General features: G+C 47.0%; 1 protein-coding gene across 2 annotated transcripts in view; it reads right to left on the reverse strand.

The window, feature by feature from the left end:
- The window catches only part of GRID1 (glutamate ionotropic receptor delta type subunit 1), a 702,415-nt gene that overhangs the window by 270,668 nt on the left and 405,443 nt on the right, over positions 1-26,304 (reverse strand). For both annotated transcript variants that reach the window (XM_074339723.1, XM_074339722.1), the window contains exon 5: positions 3,297-3,350. In XM_074339723.1, coding sequence (XP_074195824.1) covers positions 3,297-3,350 — 54 coding nt within the window. The remainder of the gene's footprint in view (positions 1-3,296; positions 3,351-26,304) is intronic.

Genomic DNA, 26,304 nt, shown 5'->3' on the forward strand with positions numbered 1-26,304 from the left:
GACTGGTCCCGAACTAGCAGATTCTGATGAATGACCCAGAGTGATCCCTTTCATCCCTGAGACTCGGGTCTTAATTGCTGCCTTTGTCTTCTCTGGAAGGCCAACTGGGAAGAATTCATCAAAGCAACTCGCTCTACCCTGTGTACATTGACTTGCCTTCAGCCAAACCTTTGTAAGAATCTACTCTGCTGGCGGCATTGGGGATTCAGTGATAAGCTGGATTCTGGCCATGTCCTCTAAAGACTCATGGTCTAGTGGTCACCTTCACTCATGGTTCATTTTGCTTCCCACGAGTTCTTTCAAATCTCTCAGCCTCCTCCAAGCTAACACGTAACATAATCCATCAATGAAAATATAGTGTATACCCAAAAGCACATCTGCTTGCCAGTGTACCCACAATGGAGTCCAGAGACCTATAGAAACTGTCAGTGAGGCTCACGGACTGTCTCTACCTCCAACTACCCTTCTCCAAACAAAACAGGCCTATCATACACAACACCGATATTCATTGCTGAGGAGGAGACACTGCATAAAGAAAGCAAACAAAAACATGTGCCCTTGAGTGTTTATCATGAATCCTGGAAAATACATTAGGCAAGTCAAATACAGAGGGGTAAGCTGGAGGAAAGAGCCTGTGCAGAGGGAAGGAAGCAGGGGTTGACCTGGGGACCACACTGCAGGTCTCCTTAGGAAAGGACATGGGGGGAAGAAGCACAGACCTGAGCTCATCTGACAGAGGGAAGGTGGGGCCCCACTGTAGCTGCTGAATCCTGGAGACCATGTTGGAGCCGCCAAATGCCTGCCCCTGACTTTTTCCCACCTTATTTTATCCTAGCCATCACATATGGTAAACAGAAAACAACTGTCATAAGAGTAACAGGACTTTTGTCTTCAGTGGGGTCATGCTGTAACAGGAAACAATCATGCTGAATATTTCTGGCTCCTAAGGGTAAATCTACATACAATTTAGAGAACACTTCCGTCATTAACCAGAGGCCACGCTAGGGTCACTGGGGTCCATGGGTCAAAGCTTTACAAGAGACCGTACCTTTACATTGCAGACTTCCAGAACATCCGTGAGTGTCCCAACCTGAGCACTACTGACTGGCCTTACTGAATCAGATCCTGACCACCAGTTAAGGATCTTTGCCAGGGCCACGTGCATGATGGAGTCATTGGATGCAAAGGGCTTTGGAGCCAGACGGTCTTAATAAAGAATATCGAATGCACCATTTAATAGCTCTATGACCTTGAACACACGATTTAACCTCTTGAGGCTCCCTTTTCCTAGCTATAAAATGGGGATGATAATAATTGCCAACAGGGTTGTTGATAAGGACTAAGAATGGTAACAGATGTAAAATGCTCTGACAAGTGTCTGGCATATAATGGTGATCAAGCAATGGTGGCTGTTACCCCTTCACTCCCCATAGAAAAGGAAACCCTGGAAGAGGGAGGTCTGTTCTGGAGGAGGACACAGGCATCCAGGGAAGTTCATGCTGGTCCAGGATGTGATACCGAGCTGAGGGGGGCACAGCCACGCTCTTGGTGAGGCTGCTCCAGTGCGGCTCTGACAGAGGTGCCCTTACCTGACCCCTCCTGTGACATGAAGTAAACCCTGGGTTCCAGTGCCCCAGCAATGCTCTGGGGTGGCATTCTGAAGTAAATCCCAGCCCTGAACAGGGGGTCAAGAAGGATAGACAGAGGGCTCTAGGGGTGAATTGATATGTAGGGGAGAGAAAAGGAACCAGGTTGGAAACAAAAACAGAGCACTTTGGAAGACTGGCAACAGAGAAACGCCGGCTCTCCAATTTGGAGGAGTCACCACAAAAATAAATCCAGCAGCAGACATGGAAAGATCCTTTCTCTGGAACAAAAGGAAACTGGACTTTGAAGAACCTGTAGAGTGGCTGGCAAAACTTCCTAAGAACCAAGGAGGACTCATGCAGGCGCTGAAGAATAGGGATGAGGGTGTCATGTCCCTTCTGCTAATTCCCAGCACAACCACAGGTAAATGACACAACCCGAGGTAAATGACAGTTACTGTGCATGTCTCCAAGTGGCCCATGTGGACGTTGAGATAAGATGTGAATTTATGGAGGAAAACCATGAAAAGTGGGCCATGCAAGTAGTTACTACTGATTCTACCTGCAAAATTATTAAAATAAGCCACCCAAAATTATTTCAGCCATATTAGCACCGAGCTAATAAAGAAATGCACATCATAAAAGAATAAATTACCGACATAATAAACCTTGCATCTTCTAAAGTGAGGCCATTAGAAATTGATTGGTTAATTTAGGAGAAGCTAAGGCCACAGCCCTGATGAAAGCATGCACTAGGAAACACCATCTAGAGCCAGCTCTGTTAATAGCCTGCTGGGGTCACACGGGCTGCCCTGGTCAGTGCTTCCTGAATAGATGTGTGGGCAGAGAGGATTCTTCAGGAGAGCTAGGGTATGTGGTTACAGGCCACTCCCGTGCGATGCCCATAACGTGGAGGAGGCCATGGTGTAATCAGTGAAGAGCTGACCAGGCCACAGTGGAACCTTGGCATTCCCACTCCTCCTAAGGCCAAACCAGTGGGATGGCCATTCAATGGGAGAGACTTCCCACTCGACCGCTTTAAGTGGTTACAATGATCCCACCCCCACCAGGGGCGTGTGAACACACACACACACTCCCACACCTTTACACTCACATGTGCACACATACGCAGATGCACACACTCACATACATACTTTTGCACACACACATATCCATACACATACACATCATGACCTAACCCTAACCCTCACATACATACACGCTCATACAGATGGATATTCACAAAAACACACACATACTGTTATGCAGACACCCTCAAACAGTCGCATAACACACACACCTTCAACCTCCTGCGTGAAATGCAGCCTGTGTCCCCTCCTCATTCCTTTGCCCCACCCCCTCTGCACCCCATTTTCTAGCTCACCCTAATCTCTCCAGCCCCCAACCCTGCCTGACTGGCTGCCTTCCCTTACCCCGCAACTCAAATGCCTGATACATCTTCTTTTTGGCTTTTGACTTCCATGTGGGCTCAGGTCTAGATTCTGTCTCTGATTCCTGGTTCCCACCTGCTCCAGGTAAGCACCTTGGCAGGTCAAGTCCCACTCTCTGACCTCCTCTCTTGGCACAGTGGAGCCCTGGAATTCACTCCAGCGCCCCTTGTTAGAATTAGACCTGAAAGGATTACTCCAAACTTTCCTAAGGGGCAAGGGGCTCACTGCCAGCCGCCGCCTCACCACTCTGGGCTCTTACCTCGTTCACAAAGACCCAGTGGCTGTCCTTGGAAGCCAGGTTGGTCTCCACCGCCTGCAGAGAGAAAAAGAAAACAAACATAACATGAACAGAAGCAAGCCAGAAGCTGGCAGACTCACAGGATGATTGTTGAGATGGGGTTTGATAAACATTGTTCTTGGCGAATGTTTTCCTCACAAAACAAGCCATCCCCCTGGGGCCAGCTCTGGCTGCCTTAGCTACAAGACAAGTCATTTGAACACAGACATCTGATTCCTGCTGTTCAGAGCTCTCAGGCGCCAGCCCCAAGCAAGGGCAGAAACTCTGGTTCCTGTGGCATCACAGGGACCCAGGCCTGGACACCCCTCCCTGCCCAGAGAATGCCTGCAAACTCCTTTCTGGAGGGGCCTTTAGGGGATGAGTTTCATCACTGCAGAGGTGAACGGAGGCACGAGGATCGGAAATGTGGAATGAGGGGTTTGCGGCGGCTGTCCAGCCATGCTGAAGACAGCAGCTCACGGCTGAAACTCTGAGCTGCCTTTGGTTATTTAGGACTCAGAAAACTGGCTCTTTCTAGCTCCTGGGCAGTGACCCCACTCCTGTCATCCTCTCTTATAGCGCTTTGCTCTATTTCTTTATAGCACTTGCCATTTCTGTGCTTGAATAGTTGTCTGTTTATTTATTTCTTGTTGCCTATCTCCTCTACCACATTGGGGTCTCCACGAGGTCAGGAGCCACATCTGTTTTGCTCACAGTTGTGTCCCAGAACCTTATACTATAATCAACACATAGTAGGTGGTTAGTATAGTTCAATAAATGTTGTTGAATATATGAATAAAGTGTTGGAGGGCAAAGCAGATAGGACCCAGTTACTTATACTATTTCTCATGTTTTTATGAGTGTGTTTTTTTTTCTCCTTTAATTGGAAAGCCAACAGGTTGAAAGAAGTAGAAGAAACTGATAGTTTCCAAGCATGTTCTGTTAAAATACTTGCATTTGGCGTGTGCCAAGCACTTGCTGAGCGCCGAGCACTGTGCCAGGCCACCTAGGAACCTGGCAGAGAGTTAGCAGATTGTAGTCTTCTTTTCTTTGTTTTTGTTTTTGTATTTGTATTTTTATAAAGTAATTTTTACTATTTTTATTTGAAAAAATATAGGAAAATAAAAATGTTCACTATCATTCCATAACCCTGCCCGTTAAAAAAAAAAATGTGCTAAAGTATAAATGTCCCATTATCCCTCCTAACTCATCCCCTAGAGATCATTTGAGATGTCCCCATCCAGAAGTATTTAGTCACATCTGCAGGCATATATCTATGTACACATATCAGACAGTTTTTTCATCAAAATGGGATCATGAAATATGTATCAGGATATAACTGTCATTTGTGACTTGTTTATGTATCGAGAATAGCTTTTCTCATTAGTATAAGGAGAGCTGACTCAGTCTCCTTAACACACGCCTCCACCAGTGGCCCAGCCATATGTGGGACCCAGGTCATCGCCCTGTTATCACACAGGGTTCTGCTAGAACCTCACTTACACAAACGACAGACAGGTTTGCTGACCAACACAAGAAGCATGTGGAAACAGAGGTGGGGGGGTGCCCAGGCGGCTCTAGCATCCCACTTCTTTACAGACCACGCGCCATATAACACCAAGGGTTGGCACGGGGCCCCTTCCAGGGCAATGTCAGGGTGGAAGACACAGACTCCTTCTGTAGTCTATGAATAAGAGGATGCCAGCCTCTGTGAAGACAAGTGGGGACAGGAGTCTGCCCTGGTCTGGGTACGTCATGGCACCATGTCCTGAAGACACTTTCCACCCCATTCTACAGCTCAATAAAGCAGGACCTCTGCACAGAAGCTGAAAGGACTTGAGACGTTCAGAAGGGGAGGAGACGGGAGAGCAGCACAGGGTGGAGTCACATCACCCAACCCAGAGTCTCTGTCCAACTCGCAGACTTTCACGAGGACCTGCAGAAGCCCAGAGGCCTGAGAAGGGGGTGGGGGAGGGAGACGTGAACACAGATACCCTGAGAACCGTCTGCAGCACATGGCTGGGCTCCGGCTTGTTTCCATCCCCAACACCTTCATGCTCACACAGAGGACGTCCATGACACACTCATCAAACCCGAGCATGACACAGAGTTGGGAGGAGGTCAGAACGTCTCAGAAAGCCAGAACACTGAACTGCAGCTGAAGAGATGGGGTTTAACCAGGCTGCACTCCAAGTCCTACACGTGGTTCCCAGGGCCAGAAGGGCAAACGGGGAGATGAGAACCAAAGGCAACACCGCGAGTAAAGACCCATGAAAATGAAGGAGGCTATGGGTCTCTTCTGCCCCTTGAGGGGTTGACTTCTTGGCCACCCTGCTTGATGGAGGACACTGAAGAATGGAATCGATCAGGGAGTAAAAAGGTGTAAACCGATGACCAGTTAAAGTGACCAGGGATGCTTAGGGGACAGAAGAGTATAAATACCTTTAAACTGTATTGCAATACCTTAAACGCATGAAGAATTGCCACGTGCAAGAGAGACTGGAACTACTTTGCAGCCTTTGAGAGAACTGATTCAGGATGAAGGTCTCCAGTAATCAGGGAGGCAGATATCAGCTCAGTGTAAAAGAGAACTTTCGGACTTTCCAAGTCATTCAAGATGTAACAGGCTGCCTTGGGAGACAGGAGTTCCCATGGGAAGTGCCTGAGTGGAAGGTGGACAGCAGTGCCCCAACAGGTACTAAAGTTTCACCATGGTGGTTTGCCATGGGTGAGACTCCATCAGGCAGTGACATCCTGAAGCAGTGACTCTCAAGTCTGGCAGCCTGGATGTTGCTCTGCAAACCTGGCCAGGAGCTTCCCGGGTACAATCTGAAACTGGCACACACACACATAGGGCAGTGAGAGACTGAAGAAAAAGGCAGGCCACTCCAGGTTGGCAGGTGTCAGGTTTAATAAGCAAAGGAACTTACTGACAAGGCTTGTCTTGGGCAGCTGCAGGACAGTAGTTTTCCACACCTGCCTGCCAGCATCTTCAAATTTATATAGAGGCCTTAACTGGGTTCAGTTATGCACAGAGGGGGCCTTAACTGGGTTCAGTCATGCACCCAGTCCAAATAGTCTCAACACCACATTTCTATCGCAAGGCTGTGTCCTTGGGCAGCTTCTACCACCAGGGAAACAAGCAGAGCACATGTTCCAAGCAAAGGCGAGGAAATGGGAAGCCTCCAATTGCCCGGGTCCAGCTTGTGGGTGAAATCACTGGTCACATCTTCTCAATGACCTTCCCCAACAATCTAAGGACCTCTTAGAGAGCTTTCTAAAATGTGGACCCCTGAGAACCACTCCTAGGAATCCTAAATTTACTGGGAATGGTGATGTGCCTGCGATCCTGTTGTTTCAGAGCTCCGACCCCAACTCTTGTTCTCCAGGACTGGAAGTCCTGCTCCAGCATGTGTAGTTCTGTGAACCTGAAGGTGTGAGTACACCTATGCAGGTGAGAGCACCTCTACCTGTCCCCACAGGAACCAGCAGCACAGAGGACCTGACTCAGTTGTGGGCGCTTCCCAGGGAGCAGGTGGGAGCCTTGGCTACTCAAGAGAGAATTCACACCTGATCTCGGGCTCATGCACAGAGAATATTGATGCAGAGAATTGATCAGAAAACCCCACAGGACAACTGGCCAACTTTCCTGTCCTACTTTCCCTCACCAATTAAGCATCAGCTAATTTGTTAAGCTTCTTTTCCCCACACAGAGATAAATAGCACTTGGCTGCAGCCTTTTCCAGAGGGTGCAACTCACACAGAAGCTGAGATGGATGGTGAGGAGAAGCTACTGCAGATTTAGCAAGAACACGCCCCCCCCCACACTTCCTAATTAGTGGAGAGCTGCCAGCTCTGTGGGAAGAGCCCTAAATGCTCACAGCACCACTAATGCCCCTTCTACGTGCTGTCTTTTCCTTCTTTCTCCCCAACCATGAGGCAGGTGGAGGCCAGTCTTCTCTTTCATTGCAGAGTGAGCCAGGTAAGGAGGAGGCAGGGAGGCAGAGCGTGTTCGAATCCCAGTATGGCCATCACTTAGCTGAGTGCTCTAGTGTGAACTACTCCGCCTCTTGGAGCAGCAGTTCCACACCTAAAAGGCATTCAAATACCCACGATGCTGTCAAAGCTCTGCCCAGGTCCCTGCAAGTCCCAGTAGGATCTTTGAACACACTGGTTCCTGTGCTCGCTCACTCCCAACGGCAGATCCCCTGGCTCAGGCTGCCGGAACCCTGCTTGGCAATCACCTGGGAATTTATCCCTCTTACCAAGCACTGAGGGTGTCGCGTATACAAATCTCAGCTGTGCTGTTCCCTGATGGGGACTGCTCCATGTGCGAGCTCATCCGTTTCCAGAATTCCTCTGTAGGATGCGCCAAAACTGCTTCACTTGACCTCACACCCTCCCTGGCTTCTTTCACTTCGCTATCTCATGTTCCCATTCCCCTGCTGTCTTCCTTTAATTCCCCTGGGAACACTTCTTAATAAATCATTGTCACACAAATTCTCACCTCAAAGTCTGCTTCTGGGAACCCAACCTGAGACCAACACCTCCCACCCTCGAGGGATTACTCTAAGAATTAAATGAAATTACACATGAAGCTTCCAGGCCAGAAAGAAGCTCAGTCTAGAAGAACAGTTAACACGAAGGTCACCCCCCCATTCCTTCCCCTGATGTCGCCTACCTGGTTGGCATTCTGTGGTCTCCTTTGCATCACCTGTCACGCATGCCTTCCTTCATTCAACAGGCTGGGCCGGCCGCACACCAGCAGCGGGCCTAACTCTGCTGGATACAGGTGTGTGCCAGGAGCCTCGTCCCTGCCATCATGGAGCCAACAAAGGCAAGAAGACTGGCAATAAACACTCATGGCCAGTGTGGTGAGCACTGCCTCCTCCATGAATCCACAGACCCTCAAAACAGCACAGCACCAGGCCTCCCCTCATCTCCACCACACCTGAGTCTACAACTGCGGAACCATCAGCAACTGCAGAGAAGCACTGAGCCAACCAAACAATAAAGAGCAGCCCCTTTGTTCCATGGATGAGGTGGGCAGGGAGTGGGGCTAGCCACCTGCTCAGGGGGCACTCCCAGTCACTCACCTTCAGCACATAGGAAAGCCGGATCCCTGCAACTGGGCTTCTCCCCTGGAGCTGGGCACCATAAATGTGGGGCAACCTTCAAAACAATGCAGTAGGCAGAGGAGGCCTGAGCAACTACAGGAGCTCCACACAGAGGCTGTGGAGCCAGGAACTAGGTCTCCATGACCCTGAGGGATCGCTGCAGGGGCGCAACACCAGGGCACAGCAAGGCTGTCCAGTTCAGTTGCTGTGAGTCCCACACGCCCTTGCCAAGCCATCAGAGACCATCTGCCTGGCTCCTGTGGTCCATCAATAGATTGGCAAACACAGAACTTTAGAAGAAGAGCCAAGGAGGTAGGAACTTCCAAAGGATCATGCTGACTCCTGTCTTAGCCCCTTTAGATATAAAGGAGACCCAAGATGCTTTAGGTGGCAGGTAGCCCATGGAAAGGGCTGGGAGGGTGGACATGGGCAGCCAGCGGGGCGAGACATCATGTTCAGAGGCACAGCTGGATGGCTACACCTGTCCTGACAACCCCTATTAAAGGAAGCAGAAGGCAGCTGTCCTTCCCACACCTGGAGAAGGGAATATGTTCCCTTGTCTGTGAACAGCAACCCTGTCTGAACCTCAGGGGGCCTTTTCCCATGGCCAGTGGCATCAACAGAGCTGGAGGATAAGTGATACAGGACTCCAACATGCCATTCTGTAGGTCCGCTGTGGGCCAGGGGAATATTTGGATACTGTCCTGGCCATCCAGTCACCCTGATGCCACCACAGTTTCCATAGGGACGCAGACCAAGCCCCAACTTCTGGCTCCCAAACACTCTGCACAGAAAGCAGCCCCTCGTGCTGACAGGAACAATATATATATACACAGGCCAGCTCACCTAGACAGGACCCTGGGCGCTGAAAATGTCCCCTTGACCATATAGAGATGAGAATCAATTCTAATAGCAAAACACCTAGAGGGAGGCAGAGAAGACAGGGGTTCTGAGGGATTGGAGGAAGCATTTCCAACACCTGGTCCCTGTCCTCTGTGTTCTCCACCTTTCACCAGGACCAAGTGCAAGCCATTGCCAAAGGCGATGGGGGTCTGCTTTCATCAAGCCCTCAGCCAGACACTGCAATACAGCATCTCCTCCACTTCACAACCCACATAGCCCACTTACCTCTCAATGCCCTAACCAGCAGGCAGCATTTTCGTGCCCATTTCACAGACAGGAAACTGAGACCTAGATCTAGACTTGTATTGTGCACAGGTCCCTCAGCTAATACTTGGCAGAGATTGGATTTGAACTCAGGTCCATCCGTCTCCAAAGCCTGGGTGCTTTTCATTTAGTCATGCTGATCCCCAAAACGCAGGAACAACTGTCAGTGCAAGTGGACAAGTCCCTGACGATGGGAGAAAAATTATCATTTTTCCCATTACTGAGAAAACACCACTATGAGCAGCAGTGCCTTCCTTCTCCAGGTTAGCTTATTCTCATAAGCCTGAGACCATTATTCCGCTTGCATTTCTTCAGTAGGGTCTGTTTCATTTTATCTTGGCCTAAAGGAATACTAAACGGAGTGGAAGAAACTGCCACATGGAAGCCTTCCAGCCACATTGCTGAGAATTTATTTTACAAACTGCAAATGCCACTGATTACTTATGTATGTGTTAATTGTTGGCCACTTGTCTAGGCACCCTCCCCCCAATACTGGGAGCTTGAGATAAAGAAAGCTTGTCGACAATTAGCATCTTTTTGAAACCCCAACTCTAATACTTCAGAATGTTCCCCCCGTGGAGCCCAGGGCCTGGCGTTTTTCCCAAGGACAGATGTGGAGCTAAGTTTAAAGCCCCACTGCTGCCTGGGCAACAAGGTGCTATTCAGGAACAATTCTCTCTGTGCTACATCACCCCTCCAAAGCATGAGGGAGTGTAAGCCCCCCTCCCCCATTTGCAAGGAAGGGGAGAAGCTGACTGCAAGACAATGGTGATTTTTTTTAATTAAAATTTATTGGGGTGACAGAGCTCATTTACAAAGTAGTCACCATGCGGCCCAGGTCTCAGAAGCAATGACAGAACCATGAGGAAACCATGGATGCCACTGAACTATCTCGGGTCACTCCGGGCTTCCCAGGGCCTGTTTTCTCAGGAAAAGAACCCGAGATTCCAGCCCAGCTTCTTCTCTTTACCCCGGCCTTGTGTCCAGAAACTGAAGGGGACTTGCTTTCACCAGAAAACTGCCTTAATGTTCTCCTCAAGTTTGTGGCTCCTATTCTGAAGCCATCATTCTCCTAGACACCACTGGGGAATCTCAAACACTATGTGGGTCTCTTTTCCAGTTTCTTCTCCCAGACCCCTACTGACCAAGTGTGAGTTATCTGTTCCCAACTCATTCATCGTTCTGCTGGAACTTTCTTGAAGCCAAGGGCCCTCACCTTTGGGGGAAGCAGGAAACACAGCCACCTGAGCACATGTATCTGTGGGGTGAGGGGTGGGAGCTTGAAGATAGTGGAGACAAGGCAGTTACCCCCAGCTACACAAGGCCATCTGGGGAAGGTGTGGCAGAATCAACCCTTTGTATCTTCCAAACACATCTCTGGGGGATGCAAAGAAAGCTCTTTTGCTGAGGGAAATCTGAGCCTGCACAGGGCAGGAGCCGGCTGGAAGAGGCTGGAGGTGAGGGCTGTTTCGGGCTGGGTGCATTCACTCGCCCTGAATGGTTCCTCCTCCACCTGGACCCCGAGCTAAGCCCTCCACACATGACACCTCACTGATGGGGAAACCTGCCCAAAATCTCCCAGCAAGTCAGTGCAACTGGCAATGTACTTTCTAGTGTTTCATTCCAGCTTGGGACTGAGAGAAGACACACTTACACTCACATTTTGGGTAGATGTTTAATGCAAAGCACCAGCTGGGCTAGAAGGCAATGCAGACAATGGTGAGGCCTGGACAGTGGACCTGGGGAGCCCTGGGGCTTCTCTATACAGTTGGATTCTGGAGTTTCCTGCCACCCCCACCCCCCAGAACTCCTAAGTCAGGTGGCCTCTGGTTGCCAAAGGATTTCTGTATATGGAGAGCAGCCTCCAGTCCCTCACTAAGAGGTGAGCTCCTCCAGGGCTAAGGCCTGGTCTAGTTACCACACAGCCCCTTGCCCAACAGCAAACTTTGAAAGACGTCTGTGGAATGAATGAATGGGTGGATTCACACTCTTCCATGTTTCCCTAATGCTCAGTATGACGAAGGCCAGGGACATAAATAGGAAGCCCCACACAGTGAGAAGGGACATCGACATGCAGGCAGTCTTGCTTTGCACAGTAGCATAGTAACAGAAACCCAGCATACGGGACCTGTGTCCTCACCTTCTACTTCGTTTTCGGTTAACACTGTGCCATGCAAAGTAAGTACTGTCTGTATTTGAAAATTGCACTCTTGTCCTAGAGAACCTGAGAAGGAAACAAAGTGAACTTGAAAGGTGGATAAGTGCAAGATATTGTGACCTTTGGAAACTGATGGAAACACGATCAAATTTTAGAGGTTTTCTACAGGGGTATAATTGTTTCTTCATTTGTATTGAGCGCTAAACCTCCTGATACAAGTGCTCGTATATCCTGCTTAACAACGTAGTAAGTTCGGGACCATTTTGGTCAATCAATGCCATTTAAGAATTATTAGGGGAACACTGGAGAGAGTGTTCATCATTTAATTTTTTTTTCAGAAAAACTATGACATTGCTATTGAAAAAAGAAAGCATAATTGATTAAATACATGTAATACTCTGAAAGATGTGAACAATTTCTAGTCAGTCATTAGAACCCCCTGGCCTTAGTCCTAACTGTTTACCTGAGGCAAACAGCTCTTCCAAACTGCCTTCTCACTTTGTGCAGAGGGCAGAAGTGCCAGCTCGCAGCCTCTGGAGAGGAAGATTCATTACACATCATTTGTGGATCCTTCAGATGAAATAGAGACAGGTTCCAGGGCTGTGCAGAAAGTACAATTTACTGTAATAAAAACTGAGAATATGCTACATGCGGACAATTTATGAAGAAACGTTAATATCAGCAGAAAAATGAAATGGAGTTTGCTCACAGGCACGATCTGTTTAATGAGATCAACTGAGAGAAGTGAAGCCAGGCAGTGCCAATGGTACCAGCTGATGGATACTTGGGTTTTAACCATAGTGGAATTATGATCCATAATTCCCCTGCCACCTGGAGGGCACAGAAGCCAAATAAGGCCCTCCATGTTCTCACTCGCACACACCCAGGCTATGTCCTGACGGGAAGCCACGGGAGACAGCTTCTCTATCCCATTTTGTCGCAAGGAGAAAGGCATTCCCGGCCCGTGGCCACAGGGATGCTACCACACAATCCCTTTTGAGGACCGAGATGTGCAATAGAACAAATCACTCCTTAGCTTATTTACGCCCTGCTCTGGTTTGGGAAGGACAGTCGCCAGCCTCTGCAGTGGGCTGTGAACAATCTAACAATGAATCCTCCATAGGGCAGGGGACGCAGCTCCAGGGTGGCAGGTGGCTGCACTGAGCCATTTCTCATACATTCTGCTGTTCAGCTCCAACTTCAAGCGACTTTCAGATACAAACAAAGCAAAGTCTGATTAGAAATGCTTTCTTCTCCCCCACGGGTAGTTGCACGTTTATACTAGAACTTGAGAAGGCACTGGCTGCATCCAAAGACTAGCTTAGAGGACCTACAGCCTCAGATGCTGCACAGTTTGGAGCAGAAAAGTCCCTCCCAGTACTGCTGAGTCACGTAAGGCTCCACGCCTGCCCCAACGTGTGGCTGTCAGCCCCAGAGACCCCGACCCACTGATTGAACAACTACATTGCCAGGGCTGCTCAATTAAAGCATCAATATTCAAGGTGAATATCTCGACCCCTTCAAATCATCAAAATCAGGCAAGCCGCTTTTCCACATGGATCTAATTCCTTTCTTCAACCTAAATTGTTTTTTAAAAATGGGAGCGTTTGAATTCTTTTTAAGGCAATAAAATTGAAAGTAGTAATTCTTTACGAAGCTGATAAGGGCTTCTGGGTATAATTTGTATTCTTTTTTATGAGCCTGACTTTTTGGAGAATGGAATAGAAAGAAAAATATCTTCTTTTCAGTTTTGGAGACAATTGCTGGAGTTCCCTGGCTCAGGAATTGTCCGGAAAGGAGTCCCTTATTTGTGACATGGGAAAGCTTGGAGGTGCCCTGTGCTGGGGGAGCCAGGGGCATACATAGCTGCTCACCGTGGCACTCAGCTTGGGACTCTGCCCCACTGAAATGACCCACAGAGGTCATGGCTGGGGGTCTGAGGTCTTAGGAAGGAAGGAGGAAAAGATGCCGCAAACTCAGTGAAAAGAGAAGAGGGAGGAAGAATCTACTTTCTTCATACTATAAATTGCCTTACAGCTTTTCCCCAAGTACAAAGCCTCTGTGCAGTCGGGGCCCAGACCTCAGCATAGCCAGCAGCCTAGTTTTTGCCCAAATCCTTCTGGACCCAACAGTAAAGCCACTCTGCACTCAGCTGCTGGGAGGGGTGAAAGCAGAAGCCAAATAAATATGCTTTGTCCTCAGGAGTGTGGCCCACCTGCACCCCCTCCACTCCCACTGCCGGCACAAAGGCCTGGAAAGGTCCTGCCCATAGGATAGTATTGCTGGAGAGAAAACTGTGAATCCAGGATTTCCAGGGTCAGTGCCTGGAGTGGCAAAAGCAGTGAGACAACTCACCACCGACAATGTCTTATAACTGGCCTTACAGCTGTAGGTCTGAGGCATCCACAGCTTTCATCTGATGATCTTGGTGACAGGCATGAGGGTAGCAGGCAATCCTACCTGAGCCCCAGGGCGTTTTAAACCTTGAACTCTCCAAATACTCCTAAGCATGTGGGCATGCACACACGTGCATGTGCACACACACGCACATGCACACACACACACGCACACATGCACACACATGTGTGCACACATACGTGCGTGTGCACACGCACATGCACACACGCACATGCACACACACGCACATGCACACACACATGCACACACACACACACACACACCCCAAATAACTCCACTTCCTACGCTGTGAGGGGGAAAATGGGGCACAAATAAAAAGGAAGCAACATCCATGAATTCACAACCACAAAATGCCCAGCACAGAGGAATCACAGCATCTCTCGCAAAATCCTGCCTCGGATCCACACTGGCCTTTCTTGCTTCCATGACCAGACTTTCCACATGGCCTCTGAGGCGCTTATTCCAAAATGTAAACCTCAGTCTCCACTGTCACTGATTGTGGCAACCATCCCGCATGGTGACCACTTTGATTCCCTTTTACTAGAAGAAACTGAAACTCTCCAACTAGTACATCACTAAATGGCCAGCTCTTTGGGGTCACAGACAGGAATAGCATCACCTCTGCCCAGGTTGGAGAACCCACAAATACAGACCAAATACTGACAGTATGAGACAGGCTGTCAACGGGTCCAGAGTAGCCGTCTGTCCTACAAGATCCCAAGGACAGGGAGACTCATGAGGGTTTCAGCCCCTCCCCTGGTGGCCCTTCAACAGAGATTTGGTGCTTCTTGATGCTTTTGTCCCTAGTACTGTGTTGTCTATGGCCCAGGGAAAAGGGCCAAGTTCTGACTAGTGCCAGGCTGGCAGTATAGGGCCCAGGGAAATGACCACTGGACTAAGGAAAGAGTCTTAGGGCTAGAAAGGGATCCAGCTCCATAGGCGTCCTAAGGAATGTGCAACACCTAGAGAAAGAGCAAGGCATGAGGGAGGCTCGAGGGAGAACGACAGGCTTCTCTGACTCATCCACTTTGGAGACTAATGAGATTAAAAAGCCAAAGCAGCGGTGGTCTTCCTGAGGAATATGCATGGGCAGGTGGGATGGAGACAATAGCAGGACCCACCCACCCATTTAACACGCATGTCCTAGGCTCCTAGTAAGTGCCAGGTGCTATGCACAAAACTGGACATGGAGCTAAGGCAGTCTTGGGTCATACGGAGAGAGAATTCTACTGGATAAAGGGAGAAAGTGCAGTGACAGTGATGTGTTCAGCAAATCAGGAACGAGGTACCAACTCCTTTCTGGAGAGTAGACGTCCCCAGGTGTGGATGGCTAGTAGTGGGATGTAAGGTTTTCCAGTCTAAGCAGACAGGACGTATAAACCTGGAGGTGAGAAAGGACATTCAGTTGGGAAAAGAAGGTTGATTCACATCTTCACATCTTGTGAATAAGGATTTGGTTCTAAAGTTATTAGACGAGGCAAAAATCAATTAAAATCAAAATTAGCCATGAAGCTCTCTTAGCTCATAGATAAAGTATCGCACAGAAAATATAACTTGTGTAAAGAACCTGTATGAGTTCCTCTAATCTTTATGAATCAATGTTTCTCTACGGCCCTCATTAGAACTTCATTTTCTTCCTTGAGTGTATCGACACATCATCACCCACTTGCTTAGCCCTCGAATGCCTTGCTCTCTATCCTGTCCTGTCAGATCACTGCCCTATCCAATCAGACCACACAGCTCTGGAACCTCTTCCCGCCTTGCAAGTTAAGAGGGGAAGTATATGGTGGGATCTGGCCATGTGGAGAAGCCCTTGAGACAACGCACACATTCTTTCCAGCAGGTTCTCTCACTGTGTCAAGCTTTACTGTGCACATTGGTGTGGAAGAGGCAGACGTGGCATTGCCTGGCCCAAGCACCTATCGTCTGGAGTTAAATGTATATTCGAAGCATCCCCACTATTGGTGATGCTGTGGCTCAAAATCAGGGGTGGGAGGATCGTAGCAGGAGGCGTGAGTTATGCCTTAAATACCACCAGGCCCACAGCGCAAGGCCTTATGCACAGCAGTGGAGCCTGGCTTTTACCCTGGAAATCGGGAGCTCCCAGATTGTGTTCTATAGAATAGAAGAGGCTCAGGAGTTGCTAAAAGTTCTCCTGTTAAAAATACTCTATGCTCAGAAAGCCTGAGATATACTACATTTATATCCCCAACCTGAAGAATCACAAAGGACATTAACAGAAATGGATTTGGAATGTGATGGTCTGAATTGTGGCCCCTCCAAATTTATGTCAAAGTCCCAATCCCCAGTACCTCCCAACGTAACTGTATTTGTAGATAAGGTCGCCATTAGGGTAGGCTTAATCTAACGTGACTGCTGTTCCAAGTGTGAGAAACACCAGGAATTTATGTTCACAGAGAAAAGGGCATGTGCGGATACACTGAGATAACACAATCTACAAGCCAAGGAGAAAGGCCTCAAAAAAAAAAAACCAACCCCACTGACATCTTGATCTTGAACATCTAGCCTCCAGAACTATGAGACAATAAATTTCAAGTTTAAGTTACTCAGTCTGTGATACTTTGTTACGGCATTTCCAGCAAACGCATACAGGAGATGCTAAAAGTCGTCCTGGGAAATAATTCTGTGGTCAGAAAGTTTGAGATATGATGCATTTATATCCCTACTTCAAAGAAGCATACAGCACACTAATAGAAAAGTCCTCATATCACAGAAAAGCATCCAACTTAGCTGAACCCAGTGTTTACTAAACTTATCTCCCCAGAATATTAAGTTTCTTTGTTCAAGGGACACATTGGTATTTCCCAGGACACTATGTTTACAGCAGAACACGGTGGGTGAATGGTGCTGCAGGCCTTGGGGGCCCAGGAGAGGGCGTTCAGGTGGGAAGTGTACGGTAAGGTCCGGATTTCACATACTCATAGGCCAGACTGGCCACCTGGAGGAGAATTTCACATGCATGAGAAGTTTAGAGAATCAGCTAGAAAGCAGTTACAACGGTCCAGAAAAGAGTGCTGAGGGCCAGATAAGAGGGAGGTCACTAGGCTACAGGGAAAGGGATGGAGTTTGAAATGTTTAGAAGGGAAACATTGACTGGATGCGGTCATCAGTGCAAACTGAGTGAGATAAAGGAATCTGACATGACTGCTAGATGCAATTGCATAAAGACAGAAGGTGAATCGGGTTAAATGAGGGAGAAGATGAATTCAACTGTAACCTCCTATGCAGCAAGGCTGGAGGGGAAAGTCTTAAAAATCTGGGAGAGAGGAGTAATCCTGGGAATAAATGGGAATGAGGCAAGGGTTTACCTCAGGGAGAAAGTGAAGGTGCACGGGACACAGCAAATTACTCAGTATCCAGTTAGCCTAGAGTCCCCATCCTCCAGTGTAAGAACCAGCAATGGTGGCTTCATCTACAGACACATGCTAGTGGCTCCGGCTGCAGGCCCAGTGACCTGGGAAGGCTGGCAATCGAGTGGCAGAGGCAGGAGGACAGGAACGTCTTCGTCCTCAGCTTTGGACCACTACTGCTTATACTGGTGCAGGCCAGCCACCACATTCCCAGGGACAGCACAGCGGACGCCCAGCTGCCTTACCTTCAATCCCCCAGGACAGATTTTTAAAATTATGAGTTGCACGCGTGCGCACACACACACACACACACACACACACACACACACACACCACACCTTCCCTCTGTAATCTGTACTGATTCAGAGGGTTGTAAGCCTAACTGGCAGACTTCACACTATCCTTGTAAATCCCATGTATTGGAATCTTCCCACCACTCCATCCAAACTCTTCAGACCACTTTGGAACCTCTTCCTGCCCAGCAACATTATCCTCTTCACTTCAGATTTATTAAAGGGAGGAATTTTACGAGGCCAGACCCATGTTGATCAGCCAAGATGCTGTATGTGAAGGAGACCTGAGTCCTAGTCCTTGCTTTTCCTCTATCTCATTTAACTTCTCTAGCTTTCATTATCTTCATCTGAAAAGTCTGACAGATAGACAAGACTGACGAGGCTTGGTCTCAATATATTCTAAAATTCTATGGGCAGGTTCCCACTGGTTTGGAAGAGAGGGAAAGGGTGTCCACATGAGAGTAAGAGACAGTTTTAAGATTTTGGCCACCCAATAGCAGAAAATCCTTGATTTGTGGAAATACCCATTGTGTGTGTGTTGGCCAGACATAAGGGAGAAGGTCCCTCTCTCCAGCAGGCACGAGCCGGCCCAGGACCCAGGCTTAGCACAATGGATGCCCCTGAATCTTGAGAGAGTGAGCCAAAGATCTAATTTAAAGTCAATCCCAGTGACAAGAGCAGTCTGGTGAGTCCAATGATGGTGACTTATCCAGACTGTGCCCAGGGGTAACTTCGACCACGTCCCCATTATCCAGCCTCCTGTAGGTTTCCAGCCTTGGCTCTCCAGGCTCTGGGCATTGCCCAATATTATTTGGGCATTGCCCAATATTATTTGAATAAGTTCCTTTTATTTCTTATTAACTCTGTTTTCAAACTTTTTACAAGCAATAGGAAAAATAATATTTATTTTTAACATCTGAATATTAAACACTGGCGAGACCAATATGATGAATAAGAACAATCAATTTTTTTAAACGAAGAATAAACAGAGTAATTTCAAAGCACAATGGACAATCATAAACCATGGTTTACAAACCTATTATTCTACACTAAATCATAGTTTAAAAATCAAGCCATATTAAAAGCCTTCTATTGACAAATGGGAGTCCCCGGTCCTAGTCCTACTCTCCAGAGGCAAACACTTGTAATTCTGTTAACTATTTCTTTGAGGTGTAGTTCCATTACTTAATCATACGTTCACACTGCTGTACTTGATTAATTTTACACATTCGCATTATCAATTATCTTCGTGATATGGTAATGAGGATTTAAATGTCCTATACTGCCCTCACCCTTCCATTTCTCGTCACAATATCCCCAATCTAGTTGTATCACAATTTTTAAACTATATCAAAAGTGTTGGCTATTTTATATCATGAAAACACTATTCCATATTAAGCCAATTACAGACAATTACATTATTTCCTTGCTTATATAACTTTTGCTTTTCTTGTATTAATAAGATTTGCCTTGATTTGTATTTATTTATACCAGTTCCATAATGTATTTGTCCAAATGCTCAAACATATAAAACAGTCTCTGTTTCCTTACACGCTGGAGGCAGCTTCTCAGAGCCCTCTCTCCAGGTGGATGGCCAGGGATTGTACTGAGACTTTCCTCTCTGCTCTGCTGGTTGGATTTACTGTACCTGTTGTTGCTTACTTTTATCTTTTTTTATTTTATTTGTCTGAAGCTCATCCTACAGAATCTTCCTAAGAAAGATGCATGGTGTGTAAATTTTTGAGTCTTTCCATGTATGGAATTTTTTTTTAATTCTGCTATCAAATTGATTGATTGATTTTACTTAGTACTGAATAGGGTGGTACTAATTCTTCCACAGAAATAATATTTCTCAAGTATCTTCCAGCATCCAGTGTTACTCTTAAGCATCCTAATGCCACTCTGATTCCTATTCTTTTTATGGCACCTGCCCTACTTCCTCTTTCCTCCTCCTCCTTCCCCCCTACCCCCTACCTCCACCGCCATCCCTCTCAACACTCCCCACTACTGTGGTCCAAAACTTGGCATTGAAGTACCTGATGTGGGTGTACTTTTCACTTATTTGAAAAATGGTTGGTAGGACTTTTTAAAATGGTTGGTAGGACTTTTTAGCTGGGAGACACATGTTCCTTAGTTCTGAGTCATTTTCTCATTTATTTCTTTGATATTTGCCTCCTCTCTCTCTCTCTCTTTCTCTCCTATTTTCTCTTTAGAATTTCCATTAAAAGAATTAAAGAATTCCTGGATTGAGCCCTTCATTTTTGTCAACTGTTCTCTCCAATTTTATACCTCTTTACTTTTGTTTTAGTTGTCTCAACTCTATTTCCTAATACCTCAATTGGATTTTTCAATTTTTAGTTATATTTTTTTATATTCGGTTGCTGTTTTGTGTTCTCTGTTCTTTTTCGTATTATCCTGTTCATGTCTTAAGGATGCAATTTTTTAAATCTCTTTTAAGATTAGCAGTAATAGGGTTTTTGATGTTTTCTTCTGTTCCCTAAACTAAGTTTGCCCTGGATTTTTTTTTTTATGTTTGTTTTGTACTCTCTCATTTACATGAAAGATTTTCCTCAAATTCATAATGACCTTTAGTTGTCCTTTCATATTTAAAGCAAGGCATTCAAAAGCCCTTGCTGGGTGTGTTGTAGCTTGTGGGTGGATGGACTGGTGGGCTTCCTTGCCTTTATACTAAGAAGACACCTCTGTCATCCACAGTATCAGCACCTGGAGGTCTTTTTTCCACAGTTGTTAAGATCCTCCACGAAAGGATTCCTTCAGTATCCTGCCTGAAGGGCGTACTCCAGCTGCTGGCATTCTGGGAGGTCAGGAAAAGGAAATAAAAGTCCCACTATCCACCATGCAAGTCTCTGCTAAACTTCCCCTGGTTTCTGACACCTGCCTCCTCCCACTTCCTGGGGTCTCTGTGGGCTGAGGCTTTCAGAGCAGGTTGAATCAGCTCACTTCCCTACAGCAACTTCATTATCAGGCACTGAAGTTCTAACATCCTACCTCTGCTGAACCGGTCACTCTTCCTCCACCCACTTTCTATTTTTCGAAAACTAGCCCCAATCTGTCATCCTGTTGTCTCCGCCCATTCACCCTTTAACCTTGTGGGTTTATAACATTTAACTTCACTGTCATTTTAGACTAGTTTAGGGAAAAGAAGAAATAATCATGGGCAACCAATCGGAACTGTCTAATCAATCAGAAGTCAATATATCAGAAGTCAATCAATACCCTTTTGCTCAAGCCTACCAGAGTAGGTTTTTATTGCTGTAACTAAAAATGGTGACAGATACAGGATGCCGGAGGAGGCTCAGTGAGGACGACTGCGGCCTGTGCTGGCGCTGATGAAAAGGGGCAAGTCAGAGGCAAAACTGGAAATAAAAGGAATATTGTTTTTGTGTGCCAAGCCTGGAAAACTAGCTGAGCACCCAAACTCTAGAACTTATTTTCATAAATTCTGGCAGTGATGAGACTGCCAGCCCAGATTTTGGAATGAAAGATGGGAAGCTTCCTTCTCTGCTCTAATCTGCAGTCCCTACAAGCTGTTTGGGGCTATGTGTACTTCAGGGGATCAACCAACTGAACAGCTACAATTTCACAGAGAATTCTCGATCAAGTCCACCAGCACTTTGGGCTCAGGCTCTGTTTATCACTCCTACAGGGGAAGGACGTCAGATTCTTATCCTACAACTTCATCTCCAGCCCATTTAAATTAACTTACATGAGGCAACCCAAGGTAAGGAGAGGAGACGACCCATCAGTGACCTTAGGATTGTCATTACATCAATCAGATGTGCATGAGGTCTGGGGATTTATAACAGCCTGTTCAAAGAAATAGTTCAAACACACTGGTTCACTTTGATCAACACATCCCTCTAGAAAGATGAATGATTTAAAAATCTATAGAATACAGGGATCTGGGCTCCTTCAACATAAAACCAGGCTGAGGGTGTCCTGGGTGCCCTGTCCTCGATGAGGGTGAGCTTGAGGACAGTGAGGGAAGCCATGGAAGGTTAGAGCGGGTTCTGTTAGAAGGCGTGGGATGGGGCCGGTGTGCAGCTCGTGGATGGGTGAGTTGTCCAGAGCGGCCTCCAGCAGAAAGAAGGGAGAACAGGCTGGGAGAATGGGGAAAACTTCCTGGAGGAGCTGGGCTGGTAGGGCAGGAGGTTTAGATAAACTTAAAGGAAGAAGAAGGTCATTAAAACGTTAGTAAGAATGAGGATGAGCAAAACTAAAGAGAAAACAAAACATGTCCCTGCCCTCAAAACTAACAGTAAGTATGTAGACAGATTGCTCTGAGCCCAAGCTGCCTACAACATTGCCCAAAAACAGTGGCTGGAAGTACTCCTAGTGGGACACTTTTTGAACAAGCATGATGAAAAATATTTAATTTTCTTCCTAATCCTTTTCCTGTAAAATACCTGTGTGTCTCTTAGAGGAAGAAATGCAGTTAGCATGAACAGGGCAGTGAGCAGCTTTCTTGGCTTGGATGTCCACAGGCAGATGGGAGGCCAGCGAGGCTGGCTGGGGTTGCTGGCCAGGCCTGGGCCCAGTGCCAGGCTGCCCACCTGCTATGGGAGGTCCCGGTGGGCAGAGGTTGTACAGGAGGCTTCTGCAATCCCAGGATCAGGTTGGTGAGCACCAATTCCTGCCCACAATAAGTCCTGGGGACCTTGGTTGGGATAAAGCCACCTTGGAACTTCAAGGCCTCCAGAGTTTTCCTGGCCATTTCCTTAAAGATGAATTCTAATGTGAATTAAGGTCATGGAGAAACAGTCAGGTGAAGACTACAGAGAAGTTAATTTCACAAGGCGTACAACAACAGCATCTAACTTTGAATGCGTGCTGACCACATGCCAGGTCCCAGCCACGCCATCTGTATAGATGACCACACTGAATCCTTACAACAGCCACCCGTCAGGTGGTACCATCATCTCTGTTATTAAATACGAGGCAGTTGAGGCGGGCAATGTTATGTGACCCACCCGAGGTCACACAGGAAATAAGAGACTGAGCCAGGAAATGACCCAAGTCTGCTAATGGCCCAAAACCTCTCAATTGCATCCCAAGGGAAACTGAGGCAGGGTACGACACTGCGGAAAGAAGGCTGGAAAGCCTGAGAGACAGAGTTCCAACATGGCAACCACAAACGTCCATAAACCTGCCCAGTTTGGCTGGACCGTGAACTCTGAGAAAGACACGTGGAGTTTCCTCTAGACAAAGGTGGCCTGGACAGCCAGTGAGCAGAGTATCAGCCTCGTTCCCCACTTGCCCAAGAGCCTGGACACAGGAGCTGCTTTTGAGTGACCAACAAGGGGCTTTGTGCCATAGTTCAGCCCATCTGCCCACTAACCCTGGCAAAAGAGCTGCTGGGACATCAGAGACACCAGTCATTGTAGCCAGTGACACACACAGCAATATGTATGTACCCGGCACTATACTATGTTCCATGTACCGATTCCCTTCATTCCCTCAGCAATCCCCTGAGGCACTATTATGAACTCCCAGGTACAGATGAATAATGAGGCATAGAGTGATTCTTCCAAGGTAGCATAATTAGATAGGGGTAGAGGCCCAAATCTGAGCCCAGGAACTTGGTGCGAACACCCAGAGTCTAACCATTCTGTATACTACCTGTCCTTATACCAAGAACTACCCTGAGTTTTGGCATGCCTAATAAATATCCATGAATACCTACTATGTTCCAAAGCCACTGTATGAGCTGGGAATACGAACTTAACTGAGGCTATGTCCATTTTTCAGGATCTCACCATTTACAATGCAGACACATAACCAAGTAGAATGAGGTGGGGCTCTATGGGTTGGGGGTAGGGGGGTGCACAGGGCATTAGGGCAGCACATATTAGGGCACCTAACTTGATCTCAAGAAGTCAAGGAAGGTTTCTTGGAACAGACGCTATCGGAGCTACATCTTAAAAATTAAGTAGAAGCTAGCCAGCAAGACAGCCCAAGAAACACCACATTTAAATTCTTCTAGAGTTTCCAAGCTCCACTTTGTTTGAACCAAGTCAAATCCCTAGGAAGCTCCCAGTGTGGAGGATATCATTTCAGCTCTCCACAGAAAAACTTGCACTGAAATAAAATATCACATTGTTTATGCTTTTGGCTCTCGGCCAGGGCTGATACAAGCAGCAGCAGTAGGAATCACATTTGCATTGTTTGTAAAACTGCTAGCAAAGACACTATCCATTATGTTGTTCTGTATCCCTTATCTGGAAGCTCATGTGATAAATGTCTCCCAAAGCACTAACCTAAAAAAAAAATACAATAAAGCAGGAATAGAAGCCTTTCCCAATGGCCTGATACTCTTCTTTGCAGTCAGCACTGAGGGCTGTGCATTCTGGTGGGTTCTGTTGTTGCCTTGCCTACCAGGAAGCTCAGAACTGAGGTCAATATTAAGAGTTTCCCTTAGCCTGTGTTTTCTGGCATAAAGATCCCTTTGCCCTTGGTCACTGGCTCTTAACATTATAACTTTATTTTAATGGATTTATCATTGCATATCTTTTTATAATTAGATTTCCCAGTTATCAATACTATGGTAACACATTGCTGCACATGGAAAACAGTTGGACAGGTTTGCTTAACACTCAAAACCCACCCTGTCCCCCAACACCTTGATACCTACAATTTCCCATTATTTATTTTTTTCAAACCCTGAGTGTCCTTTTATACCCAGAAGGGAGGAGTCCAGGTCCACAGTCAAATATAAATGGTCCATGGGCCAAAATTGCCCATTTGCCACCTGTGTGATCTGTGCTATGGTGTGTCCTCTCAGAATGAAGAGTTGCCCCTCACAACCCTCCAGGCATAACCTTCTGTAGGACTTGAAGACAGTTCTGAAGATGTTTCTCAGGGAGTCCAAGGGCCAGCTGCTGAGAAGCATTTGAGATAACTGATGAAAGGGAGTGAGTGAGTGTGTGTGTGTGTGTGTGTGTGTGTGTGTGTGTGTGTGTGTACCCAAACCTTCCCTAACTCTCGTATTCCATCTTTGCATGACCAATGCTGTTTGATCCCCCCCCAATACAAAATGAGGTTGCTACAAAGCATTACAAAGATAATGCATATGAAGCAGCTGGCATACAGCCGGCACTTAATAAAGACTATGTCTCCATGTGCCCTCTCCATGCTGGAGTGCAATCTCTATGAGGGTGAGGACTGTGGGTGTCTTATTGCTGTATCCCCAGCGCCTAACACAAATCCTGGCCTTTAGAAGCTACTTGATAGATACTCATGCTTAGAACATAACATTCACTCGATAAATACTGAAAACAAACAATAGATCGGAACAGATGACAGGACGTATCTGAGTCACACATTTACTCCCCTCTGTAGTCAGGTGTACAGAGATAACATAGGCTCGTTATTTTCCAGAACTGTCTTCACAGGTCTCCATCCGCAGCGGTAGCATCTTCGCGGTACACTGGTAGTCGTCTCTTCAGTATGCTGAGTCTTCTAAGCATCCTCCCCTGGCTCCTGTTCCTTCTTCCAATGGCCAGTTTTCATGACCTAGTGGTGTGGAGGGACCTTGGGGCTGACGTTCTCCTCTGACCCAGGCGGTGTGTTCAGGTCTGGCCCTTCGCCCCCCGTGCTGGCCTCCCTGGCGGGGTTGGTGACTGGTTCCCTGGCTGGGAGAGGGCCTGGCAGTCCTGCCTGGCTGACTGGGCTCCCGTGATACTCAGTCCCCATCAGGTTTCTGCCAGGTGCTCCCTTTGACCATGGCTTGCACGGTTCTCACAAAGCTGCTGGAGGAAGGACATTTCATTCTTCTCCACGATGGTTCTGATCCCAGCTGCCTTCTGCCTGGCCCAGAGGACATGTGGAAATGTTCAGATGCCTTACCCATTCTACACATTTCCTGGCCTGGCACTGGATAGATGGTGGATGGGTGAACACACCAAAGGTACAGTGTTTGTTCTTTATGTCTGTGTACACATTCCTCAAGAGATGGTTCTTCAGGCATCTGCCTCCCAACTTCTAGGAGAGTGCTGGGCAGTAGCAGACCCCATAGAGGTCTGTTAAATTGAAGCGAGCTGCGCTGAACTAAATACAGCTGATATGATTGAATTCAATATGGATCACTCTTAGTTCTGAGTTTATGTGATAGAAAACTGAATCTTTTGAAAACTAACTCATAGAATCTATTCACGAGAACAACTTGACTCTAGTTTGAGAGAAAAAGCTGATGTTCACTATTTTCATTGAGCCATTTTGATGTTAAATTTAAAAACTATTTAGTTAAAAGCAGTGTGTTTTAAAATGACATTAATAAAATCTCTGCTGGTACAAAGTGAAAGATTGGTTTAATAAGTTAATTTTAATTCACATTTGTTTTTCGAATCGATGGAGTTTAATTTTATAAATTAAAACAATGCTTTAGTGTTGTGTTTTTTCAAGTGTTCATCCCCCAACATTACTGACATGAACCAGCCCAGCCCTGGA

Source organism: Rhinolophus sinicus, linkage group LG07, assembly GCF_036562045.2.
Source record: "Rhinolophus sinicus isolate RSC01 linkage group LG07, ASM3656204v1, whole genome shotgun sequence".
NCBI lineage: Eukaryota > Metazoa > Chordata > Mammalia > Chiroptera > Rhinolophidae > Rhinolophus > Rhinolophus sinicus.